Genomic DNA, 17,714 nt, shown 5'->3' on the forward strand with positions numbered 1-17,714 from the left:
TTTTTTTTTTATTCTCTTTTTCACTACAATCTGTTGCCTTGCTGGAACATTGAGTTTGTTGGGATATGTCATGTCTTGCTCGGTATGTGGCCTGTGTCACATCCTACTTCACTTTATTGGGTTTTAAGTGTGTCCTGTGGAGTTTTTCGTTTATGTCTACGATGTGTCTGGGTTTCGTCCATCAGAGGTTTCGCCAAGGGGTTAGGGTGGTTTGCGATCCGTTTTTTGTACGATTTTGTATGATGTACAACTTCCTGACTGACTGTGTTGATTTGTAGGTTATGATGCAGCTGTTCATTTGTGACATACCAGGGAGCATTTTTATCATTCTCAGCATTTTGTTCTGAAATCTCTGTACGATTTCGATGTTGGAATGTGAGGCTGTGCCCCATAGTTGGATACCATAGGTCCAGATTGGTTTTAGTATTGTCTTATACAGGAGAAGTTTATTATGCATTGACAATTGCGATCGGCAGCCTATTAACCAGTAGAGTTTTCGTACTTGCAGTCCCAGCTGTTTAAGTTTGGTAAAAATGTGTGTTCTCCACGTGAGTCGTCCCAGTTATCGTAGGCTGAAATAATGATGATGATAAAGTTTTCCATATAATGACCACACCATTTGCAGCTTACCTCAAATATGTTCTGCTCCTCGTCATCCTCTTTGGGGGCTGGGTTGAGTTTTTTGTACGCGTGAAGTGACGGCCACGCGCCACCCAGACCTGGAACAAATGTTGCGCGACATTGTTGAGGGAAGTTGATCACAAAGTACTGTGGTCTGTCTTAGAAAAATTACAATGTATGCTGTTACTCGAACATTACTACCACAGATCATAGAAACTAAAGGGAGGTGTGACAAGGGGGCGGCGCCGGTGTCGCAGCAATATGCCCAAAAACAGAACACATTGCTCGCGACAGCAATGATGACAGCAGCGACGTCATAATGTAAACAGCTTACATTGCTTGCGTAGTACAAAATATTATTCGAACGTTGAGTACTGATGCCGCAGTGGATAATGAACACATATTTTGGTTACTTTGTGTGTGTGAATTTCTAATGCGACACTGAGTTTTGAACTCACCGCATCTCTCTATATCTCTATGATTACTAAATTACTAATTTTTAAACTTACATTAAAAAGTTATGACTGCATTGCCAAATTTTTATAGTGGGTGGGGGTTTGTACTAAGGTATTTGAAACAGTATAGACGTTTTGAAAAAATCTTCATATTTGTGAAAACAAAACGTTACACTTATTGATATGGATTTAACTTGAAAGGGTCATCATGTAATCGTGATCGTGAATCGTTTGAAACGGATAAAAAGTTAAAAATTTTCATTACATTTGCGAAATTGTAGTGTTATGATAAGATTTTAAGGTCAGACTCAAGAAAAGAAAAGAACATTGGTTGGGTAACGCAATTTGTATAATAAAGTTTAAAAATTAGAAAAGAATATATAAAGAAAAGTCTTTATTTCTGTACCAAAGAAAATAACTGAACAAAACATAGGGTGGATTCGACCAAACAAGAGTAAATATTAATCTCAGAGTAAACATGTCATTTTGACATATTTCCCATACTGAAACTGCCAATGTGTCAATGTCAATGTGCCAATGTCAAATTTGAATTTGAATTTGAAATTTGAATTTGAATAAATTAAAGAATTGTAATACAATTTTTTGTTTTTGTGACTTGCAGTGTTGTACTCACCGTGAAGGAATCCAGTATACGGTAGGGGAGGCAAAAAGAAAGCACATTAGATAAATTAGTTCACAGTTAGCGGCAAATACAATTATCTACTTATTATAATAATCAAGCATTTATTATTATTTTATTGACTACAGCCCGATGAGAGCTAACTGCGCACTGATGCGTCGATGTGACGTCACGGCTGCCATGTACGCAGTTATAGATGACCCACGCTGAACTGTCCCGCCAAACTCAATGACAGGGGGGCGCTACCATCGTTCAACTATATGGTTTCCAACATGGCAAAAATCTGAACCAGCGATCCGGTATTGACGGTGGCGCCCCACTGTCAATGTCATCGACAGGACAGTCCAGTATTTTGGAACTATAACTCTAACGGGTTGTAGGTACTTTGTATTTTTAAATACTGAGCATAATATCTAGAAAACAGATGATATTATTTTGTTACTAAGATGTGAGTTGGTTAGTTGACCTAAATTCAGCATGAACTTTTAATTATACTAATTCCACTTCTCTTTCTCACCATTGCAACTTTGCAACACGTTTACAGTCGGGATCTTCAGCTTGACCAGCTTTACCTAGTTAGTTCCATAATGGGCTCTATCTCCAGCGCTTAAGACTTACCATCCAGCATTCCACGGTAGTGAACACGTCACAAGATGCAGAAGTTCAATAAAGGGCTCCATCTCTAAAACCTAAGACAGTCCAGAATTTCGACTATAGCAGATACTTCGTTAAAAGTTCAATAATGGACTCTATTTCCTAAGCCTTACCGTCTAGCAGCTCCTCAATAACAGTCCTGACGCCCTTGTCGAAGACTAAGCTATCTTCAAGCAATAAGGAACTCTATTTCGTTGCAAGAGTTCAAACAACTAGTTGGCAATGAGGGTGTTCGCGTATGAAAAATCCGCCAGATGGCAATTAATACGTAGACGCAAGGTCCAAATGCTGCATGATTGGTTATTTTTGACATGACATTGACAGATATGTCAAAATTCACCAATCACGCAGCAGTCAGCAGACCCCACATCCACGTCCCGCCATCTAGCGGATCTTTCATACGCGAAAACCCTCATTCGATTGAAGTAAGTAGGTAAGTCACAAGAAGTTGTAGTGGGGATAGCTAAGCTGTCCCTTCAATAATGGACTCTATTCCCTAAGACTTACCGTCTAGCAGCTCCTCAATAGTCCTGACGCCTTTGTCGAAGGCCCTCGCGTCTGAGCCGTTTGGAAGGTAAGCATCACCTTGCTGGTTCCATTATGAACTTTATCTCCAGGGCTTAAGACATTGCCTGTAGTAACTACGTCATTAGAAGTTGCTGTTCAATAATGGACTCTATTCCCTAAGCCTTACCGTCTAGCAGCTCCTCAATAGTAGTCCTAACGCCCTTGTCGAAGGCTATAGGATATCTTCAAGCAATAGGTAAGTCACAAGAAGTTGAAGTGGATATGAGTAAGCTGTCCCTTCAATAATGGACTCTATTCCCTAAGCCTTACCGTCTAGCAGCTCCTCAATAGCAGTTCTGACGCCCTTGTCGAAGGCTATAGGCTATCATCAAGCAATAAGGAACTCTATTTCGTTGACAACTGGTTTCCAATTCCACTGAAGGGGGTTAGTAAGTCACAAGAAGTTCAAGTGGATATGGGTAAGTTGTTCGTTCAATAATGGACTCTATTCCCTAAGCCTTACCGTCTAGCAGCTCCTCAATAGCAGTCCTGACGCCCTTGTCGAAAGCCCGCGCGTCCGCAGCCGTTTGAAAGGTAAGCCCAAAGCGTTTCTCGTCGGTCACCCAGTGGTGGAAGGTTGGCATCACCTTGTTGTATTGGAAGTCCTTCTTTATTGTGCATTCGAGGACCACCTGGAAGGTACAGGGGTAGCAATGAGTAAGGTTGAGGGTTTAGGTTCCGATGGTGGCAGTAGATGAGTTAGCATTTTAGCATTATAAGTCTTATACTAGAGTCATGGGATGAATGTTAGGGAGAACGGGAGACAAAAGTGAGTTGTGACATTGGCGATTTTTTGGAACTTATTAACTACTAGCTTTTCACCCGCGGCTTCGCTCGCGTGGAATTTTGTCTGTCACAGAAAAATGTTATCGCGCGCGCTCTGTTTCAAAAACCGGGATAAAAACCATCCTATGTCCTTTCTCGGGACTCAAATTATATCTATGCCAAATTTCATCAAAATCGGTTCAGTGGTTTAAGCGTGAAAGCGAGACAGACAGACAGACAGACAGAGTTCATTTCGCATTTATAATATTACTAGCTGACCCGGCGAACTTTGTTCNAATAATACAATGCAAATAATTCATACCTTAACGATCTGGTTTTTCTTGTGTTGGAAAATAACTGAAAAAGAAGTGAAAAAAGTCATGTTTTTTTCTAATTAAATCTATTCTTACTCCCTTAAAATGTATGAAACTTGTATCTGTTTTTTACTTCTGCTAATAGATAAATTTATTGGCTATCGCATAATATAAAATTTTTGCTTATTAGTGTTAAGCTACCCACGCTTTCACTTGTTTTTGAAGGAAGAGGTGAAAACTAAAAATTAAAAACTTAAATCCTCGTAATTTTGTGAGAAATGGGTCAAGCCCCAAATTTAAAGTATTTTCTTCGATAAAATTGTCCACAGATTACGCCCTTAAAGTTTGATCACTACAAGCCCGGACACACTGTATAGATAGAGTAGACTAGCGAGCTCGTAACAGTGCGCGTTTTTAATCCCCTAAATACGCGCTGTTGCGAGCTAGCTGATAGTTAATAGGTTTCCAAAATTCGACAATGTCACAACTCTCCTCTGTTACAACTGTAACATCCCGAGGGTGGTAAATGTGACATGAGCTCTAGTATTTTAGCATTATACCTGGGAACAAGTACGTAGAGGTGAATATTTTATAGTAGGAATTGATTGATATAATTATGTATGGTGCTAGGTGTGTGTGTAGCTGTTAAAAATATAATAGGAACTAATCATGCTTCGTATTACATTGAAATTCAACCCTAATTGAATCGAATTTTGAGTTTCGTTAGTCTTTCAAGGCACTTTTTTCATTAAGTCCCAATTTTTTATATTAGCTATTAATTTTGACGTTCCTATTCCTAAGTCCCAAATTAATTGGAAGATATTAATTCCCAGTTGCGAGTACAAATATGGCACAAAATTATAGTCACTGAGTTGGTGGATGTTGTCCAAAAATAGAAGTAGATGATATCAACTGATGACGTTAGCTTCATTCGAGTCAAACTTGGAAAATGAGTTCATTGTTGTTATCCTTAAACAGTACAGTCAGCGTCAAATAGTTCGTGACACCCAAAGAAGTCAAAAAGTTCGCAATACGTCTTTGATTCAATTGGAATAAGGTGGTGTTGTCATTTTTAACCGACTTAAAAAAAGGAGGAGGTTATTATGTTCGACTGTATGTTTTTTTTTCTATGTATGTTCACCGATTACTCCGTCAAATGTGGACCGATTTTCAAAATTTTCTTTTGTTCGATAGGGTACACTTCTGAGGTGTGACTTCACATTGTCACCAAGTCAGGATCTGATGATGGGATCCTAAGAAAATCGAGGGCAACCCTCAAATTTTATAGGCACGTATATCGTTTTTCAAACTTTTTCATAAGTTTTATAGGTATCCTACTATCCTACTAATATTATAAATGCGAAAGTTTGGATGTCTGGATGTCTAGATGTCTGGATGTCTGGATGTTTGTTACTCTTTCACGTAAAAACTACTGAACGGATTTTGTTGAAACTTTACAGTATTATTGTTTGTAACCCAGATTAACATATAGGCTATAATTTATGCCGACTTGTGACACTAAATTTCACGCGGGTGAAGCCGCGGGCAAAAGCTAGTAAGTTTTATATAATAAGAAGGCAAACTTCACATGTTTCATAGTCTTGGCACCAACACCAGAAGTATCAATCATGGTAAACCTACATAAATATTAATTCGTCCTAATAAATAAGTAATTAGTAATTATTTTTCTACTTTTTAGTGTAGGTTTTTTGGAGTCGGTTTTTTATGGCCACTTTGGATGGCACGAACTATTTGACGCTGACTGTACAGACGATGGGACATCAAGGTAACTCGGAGGCATCTTATTTAATTGTCTTAAGTGTTTTTTTGTAACGGAAATGTGTGGTTTAATGTGCTAGAGACTGTACTTTAACAACTAGATATACCTGCATGATACATCCTGTAAACATACCTGTATCATAGCATCTAGCCTTTAGAACTACTTTATGGGGCACATAATGTAAATGTGTCATACTCACAGAAACAATTTGCTCATCTTTCAACCTTGGAAATGAATAAGAACATTGTTTAAAACCAACACTTAACAGGGGTATAGTATTTGGTAAAGACTTAACATATAGCTGTATCTATTTATAATTTTTTTTTTGATTTAGGCCCAGAACAGACGGTGAAACGCAACTGCAACTGCTAGTTACTTTTGAGTTGCATCTAAGTTTCTGCCATAGCGTCCGTTGAGAGACCACACATGACGCGACCAGTTTGAAACTTTCAGTTTCAGTTTCATTCATCAGAATCATCAGAAAGTTGCAGTTTCGTTGCAGTTGCGTTTCACCGTCTGTTCTGGGCCTTAGTCTCCAATAAACCATTTCTTTGATTCACCAAAGCAAATGGAGGATTCGTCCTAAACTCCCCAAGCTGGCCAGACAGGTTGCGGAGGCCTGTGGAATTCACGTATTTTGACAGTCAAGATCTCGCTGATGACGTTCAGAAGTCGTCCCATTGAAAAACAGTTCTAAATTCGTATTCACAAGGGTCATTTCGATAGAACGATTACTCGATAGGATCGCAACTCAGTGTTTTGTTGTCGTTGAAGTTTTGTTACGTGAATAAGGCTACTGATGTTCGCATAGCTCCCTTAGTAAGTAAGTACACAATGGCTGTGGAGTCAAATATCAGTAGGTACCTAAAGCTGATATTTAAGTCCTCCACTCGGTGGACCGACGATCAGGTGAAGGTCTCGGTAAGTATATTCCTTGAATGAGGAACAGCGCAGGCCCTTGTGGAAATCCTTGGTGAGGCCTTTGTTCAGTTCAAACTCTTGTGTTCTACAGCTGGGTAGAACACAGGAATTTGAACTGAACAAAGGCCAAAGCCAGGGTCTACAGCTTGACCGCCAATAAAAACCCAACCAGTGAAGGTATTTTGTCCAGCAGTGGACGTTTGTTGGCTGAAATGATGACGACTGAGGGTTAGTGTGAGTTTAGATCAAACGTCGTCATCAAAAAAATACATTAATTGTATGACGTATTGTACAGCGCCCCTAGCGGATACTTTCAAGAACTAAAATCTTCATAGATTTTTAAAATGCGCTGACTAGTGACGACGTTTAATGTAAACTCACACTAAGCCCTCAGTCATCATCATTTCAGCCAAAGAACGTCCACTGCTGGACAAAATACCTTCACTGTTTGGGTTACTGGCGGTCAAGCTGTAGATTCTGGCTACACAGGAGTTGCAGCGGTGGGAACGGCAGCACGAGACTATTCCCAAATAGTCTGATGTATGACTTACCATATTGTCGCTGATCCGTTTGCCGTGTATGTAGTACTCGTGTGTGGGTGCGCTGGCAGGCGTAGATGTTGTGTCGCCATTTTCTGCTCCGGCTGTGGACAACAACACTGTTAAAAAGATAACCCAGTCGAAAGAAGAAGAATCATCTATCTAAATAATATAATTCAAAGGTGACTGACTGACTGACTGACAGTGATCTATCAACGTACAGCCCAAACCACTGGACGGGTCGGGCTGAAATTTGGCATGCAGGTAGATGTTATGACGTAGGCATCCGTTAAGAAAGGATTTTACGAAACTCCACCCCTAAGGGGGTAAAACGGGATCCACGCGTACGAAGTCGCGGGCGGCCGCTAGTTACTAATGCCCATTGCAATGGGACCCCTCATCAGATGTCAAGAATGTGCTCTTAAGTCAATTTTGAAGAACGTAGAAGACAATCATTAAGTTGCAGAACTTAAGGCAAAATGGTGTGCTGATATGCCAAGATACTGGATCAGTAAGAACCAAAAAGTGGTCTTGGTGGCATGTAGGCGCGTATATAGCGGACCCACCCCAGAAATTCTTAGCAATAACAATTTTACATACTTTATCATCTTTTACATACTAATCGCACCACCAATCCTCCATCCCCCACGCTAATTCATGTGAGGTTCCAAAACCCCTGGAAAATAACCCTAGATACACCAATGGTCGCATGTTTGAAAGCTAGAAGTGAACTGAATTGAGTTTGGAATGAAACTTAATGATAACTGACATGGACGTTAAGTAATTGATCTAAGAACGCTAGATAATTCATCTTCTCTTTACACCATTGCAACTAGAGATGGGTTTCCACCCGGGTAAAAACCCACATGAGGGTAAAAACCCAATAAAAACCCGTTTCATTCCACCCGTGGGTGTTTACACCGGGTGAAAACAAATAATTTTATAATTATTTCAATTGGTATCTTTTCTTTATTTTTATTGAATTTTTCTCATTTAAGTTTATTGATTAATATGTAATAAGTGAAATTTAACACTAATATGCATTTATACGTGGCCAAATCGTAAAATTGATCACGTTATGATGATGTGACCAATTATTTTATAAAATGGTGTTATTTCAAGAATCGTTGAACCGATTTAAAAGAAATTTAGTAGAAACACAATAATTTGTGATCATGGCAAGGACATGGAGGGGGGGATGCCAAAGATGCCAAACACTCTCTTTGATGACATTACGGTATAAAGTTACAAATAACAACACCAACTACAAAGTACTTCTGCTTAAAAACTTGAAATCGACCGCCCTTCCGCCACTGTAACGCATTGTAACGTTTTTCAAGACCTCCTCTCCCCCCAGATTGCATTACGTAACACTAGAACGCCCCCTTAGCAACAAATACCATTTCTCACTTTAAAAAAACGCTATTTTTGTTTTCACCCGCCAGAATGGGTGATAATGGGTAAAAACCGGGTTTTTACCCAAATCACCCGGTTTAAACCCAATCGGGTGAAATGGGTTTTTACCCACTACCCATCTCTAATTGCAACTCCTTTTAAGGATCTAAGAGTAGGCGCACACCGTTGATTTTTCGTCGGCCGATAGTTTAGTCGGGCTGTTGATCAGTATGGGCATGTATGGGAGTGCGCACACTACGCCGATTCGATTTGGCCGATTCTTCATATGCACATCTATCGGCCAACTAAAAATCAACGGTGTGCGCTTACTCTAAATCTTTTTATGAAAGTTAAAAGTTTCAGTAATTATTCATATGGGACCACGCCCTGTTTTCTACTTTCATATGGAAATCCTACATAGGTACTATCTGTTTCAAATGTCCAAAATATGGGTACACAACTTAAGTACTAAAACGCACGAATACAATAAAAATATATAAAAGTACCTAATTAACCGACTTAAAAAAAGGAGGAGGTTCTAAATGTTCGTTCTATATCAAACTCATCAAAAATAATTATTTCATTCAATACCCACTTACCTGTGCCTTATTTGTCCAAAATACAACTACACAATTTAATTACTAAAAACGTACTAAAACTAAAGAGATTTTAAACTAATTTGAAACTATTTCCACTATTGATAAAAAACTAATCAATAATTTCTAAAATGCAAGAACTCTAAATGCTTGCACGAAGGTCCGAGCTGCAATGACGCATTTTCCAAGCCCACAATACAGTTTCCCAGAAAATCCGTTTCCAATAGACGGATAAATTTAATTGTTAATGGCAATATGCCTTGTTTTTTTCAATATCTGTTCTCTTTTTCACATGCGTTACATTTCGCGGGCTTTTCCGAGAGGTGAATCGAGTGACCTATATTTTTGTTCATATTAATTTATTGATTTCGGGTCATCCCAGTTCGTTTAATACGAAAGGTGAATGATGACGTCAAACCACTATTACAAATTGTCATTGAAAACAAAAGACGATAGGATGTATTGTTATCTTGAGTATTCTAGATAAATCTTCTTAGGCGAGAGGCAGTATCAAAATCCCATGACGCGTGGGCAGGCGTGGGTCCCTTTTGCACAATTTTGTGACTTTCTTTTGTTTTTTTTTTCACTCCTAAGTCGTTTCACACTTGTTGCTTCTTTGTTATTATCATCAGGAACCTGTTTATTCATGTTTCCATTGGATTTGATTTTAGAATCTTTCCTGCTAGAAGGGTTTAGATTGTTCTAAAAGGCTCTGGAAGGCTCCAGGGCTGCTCAAAAGATCCTAGAATATGCTGAGAGGCTCCAAGCGCGCTGTAATGGTGCTAGAAATGTCTATAAGGTTCTGGAAGGTTCCGCAACTGACCTGAGAGGCGGTGGCCGCCCATCGCCACCCAGCCGCCTGTGCCCTCATCGCAAAGAAGCAAACTATCTTTGTGCTTGAAGTAAAGATGAAACCAATTCGCATAACAAAAGACGATCTCATTTGAAGATGCTTTTTTGTCTATAATCTCATGGGCAATGCTATCATCGATGCTCATTTGTTTTATTTACTCCAGAAAATGCGCGTTCGATTTGAAAAACAAAAGACGATCGAGCTTCTTTCCGCTCCGGTGACTATGCAAGAGCGAGAGGCAGTATCAAAATCGGGTGCCCCGTGAGTCTCTTTTGCACAATTTTGTGACTTTCTTTTGTTTTTTCTTTGCTCGAAGTCCCCATCACACGTATTGCTTCTATGTTATCATTATCAGAAGCCCCTTTCTTGATGTTTCCATCGATATAGGCTCCATTATTTTCAGCATCAAGCTGGAATGGACTTCTGAAAGGGTCTACAACATTCTGAAAGGCTCCAGGACTGCTGGAAAGGTTTTAGAAGGTATCGGTTCCTTTATCTTTAGCAGCAAGCTGTTGCGAACTGCTGGAAGGGTTTAGAAGGACCTAGGATGTTTCGGGAGGCTCCAAGATTGTTAAAGGGGCCTAGGAACTTCAGGAAGGCTCCAGAATCACTAGGGTGGACTGCTAGAAGGGTTTAGAAGGTTCTGGAAAGGTTCTAGAAGGTTCTGCAACTGACCTGAGAGGCGGTGGACGTGGCGGGCGCGCCGGCCGACCATGACGTCGGCCAGGCCGCCGCCGCCCAGCCGCCCGTGCCCTCGTCGCAAAGAAGCAACTATCTGTGCTTACATCGAAACGAACACATAACAAGAGACGGTCTCATTTGAAGATGCTTTTTTGTCTTTAATTCTATTGACAATGCAATCATCGATAGTCATTTGTCTTAAACGCTTCCGAAAACGCGCGTTCGAATTGAAAAAACAAAAGACGATCAACATTGGTTCCGCTTCGGTGACTGTGCAAGAGCGAGAGGCAGTAACAAAATCGTGTGTCCCTTGGGTCTCTTTTGCACAATTTTGTGACTGTTTTTTGTTTTTTCTTTGCTCGATGTCTCCATCACACGTGTTGCATCTTTGTTATCATCATCAGAAGCCCCTTTCTTGATGTTTCCATCGATATAGGCTCCATTATCTTCAGTAGCAAGCTGTTGCGAACTGCTGGAAGGGTTTAGAAGGTTCTACAACGTCTCAGAAGGCTCTAGTGCTGCTGGAAAGATCCTAGAATGTGCTGAGAGGCTCCAGGTGTGTTGAGAAGTTCCTAGAATGTTCTGGAAGGCTCCTGGATTGCTGTAAGGGTGCTAGAAAGGTCTAGAAGGTTCTAGAAGGTTCTGCAACTGACCTGAGAGGCGGTGGATGTGGCGGGCGCGCCGGCCGACCATGACGTCGGCCAGGCCGCCGCCGCCCAGCGCCACCCAGCCGCCCGTGCCCTCGTCGCGGCACATCACCTGCGCACGCACTCGCACCAAGTAGGCACTGTGGACAAAACAAGCACTTCATCATTATCATCATCATTTCAGCCATAGGATGTCCACTGCTGAACATAGGCCTCCCCCAATGCTTTCCATGTTGATAGATTGGTAGCGGCCTACGTCCAGCGCTTAACCAGGCCGTCATCAGGTCATTTAGAACTAATGCAGGAGTATGTAATTCTTTAATTTACCAGAGGCAAATTGATGTAACGAGCGATATGTAGACTTTGTGGACAAAAGACATTCATTATCATCATGTAATGCAGTCGTCACTGCAGTTGCAGGATTAGGTATAAAAAAGTTGCACAGCGTGCTAAGGAAAGTGTTTCTTACAAGATCCAATTAGAAATGAGGAGATCCGTCAACAAAGTAAATAAATAATGTCTTTATTGTGAATCACAGGTTATGCAGGTCACATATTTTACAATTTGTTTCACTGTGTGTTTAAGAGTAGGCGCACACCGTTGATTTTTAGTTGGCCGATAGTTGTGCCCGATTTTAATTTGTATGAAGAATCGGCCAAATCGAATCGGCGTAGTGTGCGCACTCCCATACATGCCCATACTGATCAACTGCCCGACTAAACTATCGGCCGATGAAAAATCAACGGTGTGCGCCTACTCTAAACGAACTAAAGTCGCTGACATAGCCCGACAGATTAGCAAGGTGAAGTGGCAATGAGCAGGGCACATAGTACGCAGAACTGACGGCCGGTGGGGCAGTAAGGTTCAGGCCACGCACCGGAAAACGCAGCGTGGGACGTCCACCCACAAGGTGAACTGACGACCTGATAAAGGTAGCAGGAAAGCGCTGGATGCAGGCCGCTATCAACCGTGCGATGTGAAAGTCATTGGGGGAGGCCTATGTTCAGCAGTGGACGTCCTGTGGCTGAAATGATGATGATGATACATCATCAGGGCCGCTAGACAAATTCGTGATAGTTTTCTCTTTACGAAGGTGCATTAAGTGTATGGTCTAAACTCTCGTATCTTCTAAACGTTATGGTGCGTCCACACTGGGCGAACGGGCTCGTACGGCATGCTGGTCATCCTGCTCACCCTGCTCTTGAGTGAGCAGGATGTCGAGTTTGCCGCGCGAGCCAGTTCGCACAGTGTGGACGCACCATTACACTAATATGCACCCTTGTTCTCCTAAAGATATGAGCCCTACGCCATACAGGTAGTTGTTGTAGATTGTAGAAGGAGTCGTTCTAAAACTGAAAAACAAGTAGTCTACGAGATTTAGAAGTTTGGGGTCGGTCAAAAACAAGAGCGGATCCGTCAAAATACAGATCTAGAAACCTAAGAAATCGGATCTAATACGGAGAAACTATCTTGCGTGTATCTAGCGTGGGCAGGCCGCCTACTAGGTGGACCGACGATCTGGTAAAGGTCGCGGGAAGGGCCTGGATGCGGGCAGCGCAGGACCGTTCATTAAGGAAAACCTTGGGGGAGGCCTTTGTCCAGCAGTGGACGTCATTTGGCTGAAACGACGGAAACTGTCTTACAATAAGTAAAATTTTATTAAAAAAAATAAAACCGACTCCAAAAAACCTACACTAAAACGTAGAAAAATAATTACTAATTACCTACTTATTTATTAGGACGAATTATTAATATTTATGTAGGTATACCATGATTGATACTTCTGGAGTCGGTGCCAAGATTATGAAACATGTAAAGTTTGCCTGCACCGACTCCAAAAGTATCAATCATGGTATACCTACATAAATATTAATAATTCGTCCTAATAAATAAGTAGGTAATTAGTAATTATTTTTCTACGTTTTAGTGTAGGTTTTTTGGAGTCGGTTTTATTTTTTTTTATAAAATTTTACTTATTTCTTGCTTTTTAGTTAACTAATTATTACCTTGATGTTACCACTGAAGGTAGGCAGTACACTGACACCAAAAAAAAATTGGTTCATAATCGGCGGAGATATTGCGTATAAAAAAGTTCATCCCCAATTTTCCACCCTTGGGGGTGAAATATTTTCTTCAAATTCGCATGAAACTACACTTTTAATAATACCTATTCAACAAAAAAATAATCGTTATAATTGGTTTATAATCGGCGGAGATATTGCGTATAAAAAGTTCATCCCCAATTTTCCACCCTTGGGGGTTGTTTTTTTTATTATTAAATTTAAATGGGACCATCCTTGAGGTATTACCTATACGCCGAAAAAAGATTTGTCCAAATCGGTTCATAATTGGCGGAGTTATCGCGTAACAAACATAGAAAAAAAAAAAAACATACGGGTCGAATTGAGAACCTCCTCCTTTTTTGAAGTCGGTTGAAAATAGTAGGCTGTGACCGGACCGGACTATATTTTTACAGGTTCGTATCGGGTTCAGACACGTAGAGCTTTACCGCTCTAACTATTGAATGAAAGGTGACTAACCTTTCTGATATTAAATTACATCTATTCATCACTTATTATGTATGATGGTTTATGGAACACCTTAAAAAGTATCACGGAAAAAGCTAATCAAATCATAAGTGTTTAACATTCAGTTTGTTCCTGCAATTTTTCCTCAACATTTAAAATTGAAATGTAGTTTTGTAACCGGTAAGTGGGTCTTAAGGAATCAATTGGACGATGTTGTAAGTGTTGTAACATAGTGAGGAACTCCGTACGTATGATTAAAGTAACTTCGTCTATATGTTACATTTAATGCCTATCATCATTATCAATTCAGCCACAGGACGTCCACACACGTTAAACTAATGTTATTTATGCAATTTTAATATTGCCATGCATATGAGGAGAACCGTAAATGAACTAAAGTCGCTGACATAGCCCGACGGATTAGCAAGCTGAAGTGGCAGTGGGCAGGGCACATAGTACGCAGAACTGACGGCCGATGGGGCAGCAAGGTTCTGGAATGGAAGCCGCGTACCGGTAAACGCAGTGTGGGACGTGCACCCACAAGGTGGACCGACGACCTGATAAAGGTAGCTGGAAGGCGCTGGATCCAGGCCGCTACCAACCGTGCGATGTGGAAGTCATTGGGGGAGGCCTATGTTCAACAGTGGACGTCCTGTGGCTGAAATAATGATGATGATGCAGTAAAAGGCAGGTATTTGACCGCATCACACCTGATAAACTAATGTTATTTTATGCAATTTTAATATTGCTATCGATTTTAAGTAAAATTGCATAGTTTTCATCACATTATTGTCTTAATTAAGTTCTATGACGTCAACCAGGAAAAACGTATGATGCGGGCATTAATTACAATTAATCAAGATAATTAGATACCGATTGCAATGCAGGTAAGTGTTAAGCAATTACCTCAAAGCTAGCTAGATTCATAGATTGTATACTTGTTTTTTGAATTTCATACTAGGTAGACTGTGTACACATGTTTTTTGACATCATCATCACCATCATTTTAAAGTAAACACAGGACGTCCACTGCTGAATATAGGCCTCCAGATATTGAAGATGACAAAAGATGTTCTTGACATCATGATCATTTCAGCCACAGGACGTCCACTACTGAATATAGGCCTCCAGACATTGAAGAAGACAAAATATGTTCTTGACATCATCTTCATTTCAGCCATAGGACGTCCACTGCTGAACATAGGTTATCCCCAATTTTGACATCGGCATAAGACAAAAGATCGTAATATTGAAGGGATATTGTCGATTTGTCGCAAAGTGTTTTCGTCATAGGAAATAGGCCATGTGTAAATTCGTCATGATATCTTTATTTATTTGTAGAATTACTAGTTTTGTATTATTACGAATTTACTTTGAATTTACTAACTTATCAAGTGTGATGAATCTTTTATCAAATCGACACAAAATCATCGCGCAAAAATTGCTTTGATTAAGCAAAAAAAAAATGCATAAATAGTCATAAATTGTAAGTACCGACTGTATCTGTCGCTTAACACTTTAACCGTTGCAAAATTTTCATAAATCTCGTATAAGTAAATATCGAAAGCTCGAACTTGAATCTACATTTACTTATCTAAGTCTTTATATTGTAAAAAACCGTCAACCCCGTGCTAATGCAAGTTTATTCATATCTAGAGTTATTTTTATCAACGAATAAAACAAATAAACACACGTTCATAGTAATATTTATAGATTTTGGAACAGAAAAACTCTTTTCTTAGCTCTACAATTACGAAAATCAAAGGAGCAACTAAAGCTACTGCATGTGTCGAAATTTTTAACATTTTATTAATGTATTAATTTATCTTTGTAAAAAAAGTATTTAAGGTCACTGTGAATCCCCGCAGGTTTAGTTAGGTTAGATTAGGTTATAATGCAATTAAAGCGAAAAGATGACAAAATAATTATGAATTCAACAGCTGCTTTCAAGTTTGCAAAAAATAAAAAAGCTCAGGATCAGGTACTTCTTAACGTTTTTCTTTGTGTTCATGTAGAGGCCCTTTTAAAAACGAATACAACCCTTTTTGACCATAACTGTCAACTATGTGATGCCAGGTAGTTGGTAAAGAAAGAAAAGAAAGAAAATATTTTATATGGTAGAGTTTCTTTTGTTTTTAATCAACAGCCCTGTCTTTGTAGAGACAGTATAAATGTAAATATCTACATTCTTGCCTTTTACTGAAGAGTTATGGTTACAGTATTATAGTATTACACCCCATTTTTATAGAATCATATAACTTGAAAATTATATTGATAACTTTCAGAACTCCACAATTTCTAAGTTGAAAAAAATGTCGTAATTGGTGCTACAATAAAAACTTTTGTAGATTATTGTAGAGTACTTCGATATTTATATGTTCAGGGAATATAAGTACTAAACGTAATCTCATACGTAATTAAACATTGTTATACTTATTTGGTTTAGTTCAACATAAAGACAAGGTCATGTAATTTATTTTGTACAGAAACATAAGGTAGAGTCGCAGCTTATTTTGCTTATTAGGTGCGAAAAGACCATTAGTATTTCTATAAGAGTTGTTTCCTTTTAAGCCATACAAGTAGGTAATAAAATGGTATAATGTAGTTCGTGCACTTACAATATACTTTGGTGGCTTGCACAATCGTAATTTAGCCTAATTATTTTACTGTGGGAAAACATTCCACTGATGGCCGTCTTAATTGGTTAATGTGGTTTTTAGAACCCACACAGTGTATGTACTGAGTGGCAAAAGAAACAGCACATTAATATCGCCCTTAAAAATATTAACATTGTCATCTGTCACGCGTAAATGTACAATATTCTTACAATCGCGCTGTACCAGCCATTCAGCTTAGTGGTGAATAAGCTTAGCTCGAATTGACCCCGAGTGGTGTTACCTACATTATTGTGAATGAACGACACTCCATTGATTATCTACACAGGGACACCGTGACCTGAGGGCGGAGTTTGCTTGGCAAACCATTTTATGAGATACTTCAGCTCGCAAATGTTGCCCTGAACCTTTTTTGAGCTGTATATTGCTTCGTTTGAATAGCTAAAACACTATAAATCACATTACACATCTCTTGATATATGGAAGATGGCCGGGGTAAGGCCCTGCCTACATAGAAGGGCGAAGCACAGGACCCAAAAACTGAGTAACCAACACACAACTTACTTTTCAGATGCCCCGGTCATGGTTCGACACGTCGAATATCCTAATTTCTACTCGCCACTTCACAGATTTCACCATTTTTATGACATAAATACATCAGATTCACTTGCGAACCGTCTTAGTTCGGCCCTTTGTTGGGCCTCAGTGCGCAGGCGTGCCGGGCCATTCAATGAACGCCGCGAGACTGCGCGACAGGTGGCGCAAGGATCGCGGGCGAGTTCGCCGAGACGCGCCCCTATTGGCTGATAGAGTCGGTACGAGTTTCAGCCAATCACAACGCTCGGTCGCGACTATCTGCCAATGACGTCACGATTGAACCAGATTCTCACAAGGCGGGGTTTTTTGAAAAATGTAGAGTTTCTCCACTGATTTTTTAACACTTTCTAGCTACACTTCTAGATTGAATTTCGCGGATTTTTTTCACCAATTTCACTTCACCCTCATAGATATTCCACGTATATTAAATTTTGTAATAAAAAACCGGTCGGGCCCGTCGTCCCGCGAAGTAGGTCACGTAGCTCCGAGGGTCCGCCTGTTACTGAATGGAGGCTCGCTCTGGCTTCCCGTTCATACCGACCCATT

At 39.9% G+C, this 17,714-nt stretch overlaps 1 protein-coding gene across 1 annotated transcript in view; it reads right to left on the reverse strand.

The window, feature by feature from the left end:
* Spred (Sprouty-related protein with EVH-1 domain) overlaps positions 1–17,329 on the reverse strand; it is a 34,721-nt gene extending 17,392 nt beyond the window's left edge. Inside the window, exons 1-5 of the mRNA XM_028308130.1 lie at positions 17,136–17,329; positions 11,435–11,568; positions 7,269–7,360; positions 3,401–3,569; positions 631–719 (exon numbers count right to left, since the gene is read on the reverse strand). Coding sequence (XP_028163931.1) covers positions 631–719; positions 3,401–3,569; positions 7,269–7,360; positions 11,435–11,568; positions 17,136–17,155 — 504 coding nt within the window. The 5' untranslated portion in view covers positions 17,156–17,329. The remainder of the gene's footprint in view (positions 1–630; positions 720–3,400; positions 3,570–7,268; positions 7,361–11,434; positions 11,569–17,135) is intronic.
* Positions 17,330–17,714: the final 385 nt, after the last annotated feature.

Source organism: Ostrinia furnacalis, unplaced genomic scaffold, assembly GCF_004193835.3.
Source record: "Ostrinia furnacalis isolate ACB-3 unplaced genomic scaffold, ASM419383v2 OfSCF2392, whole genome shotgun sequence".
NCBI classification, from domain to species: domain Eukaryota; kingdom Metazoa; phylum Arthropoda; class Insecta; order Lepidoptera; family Crambidae; genus Ostrinia; species Ostrinia furnacalis.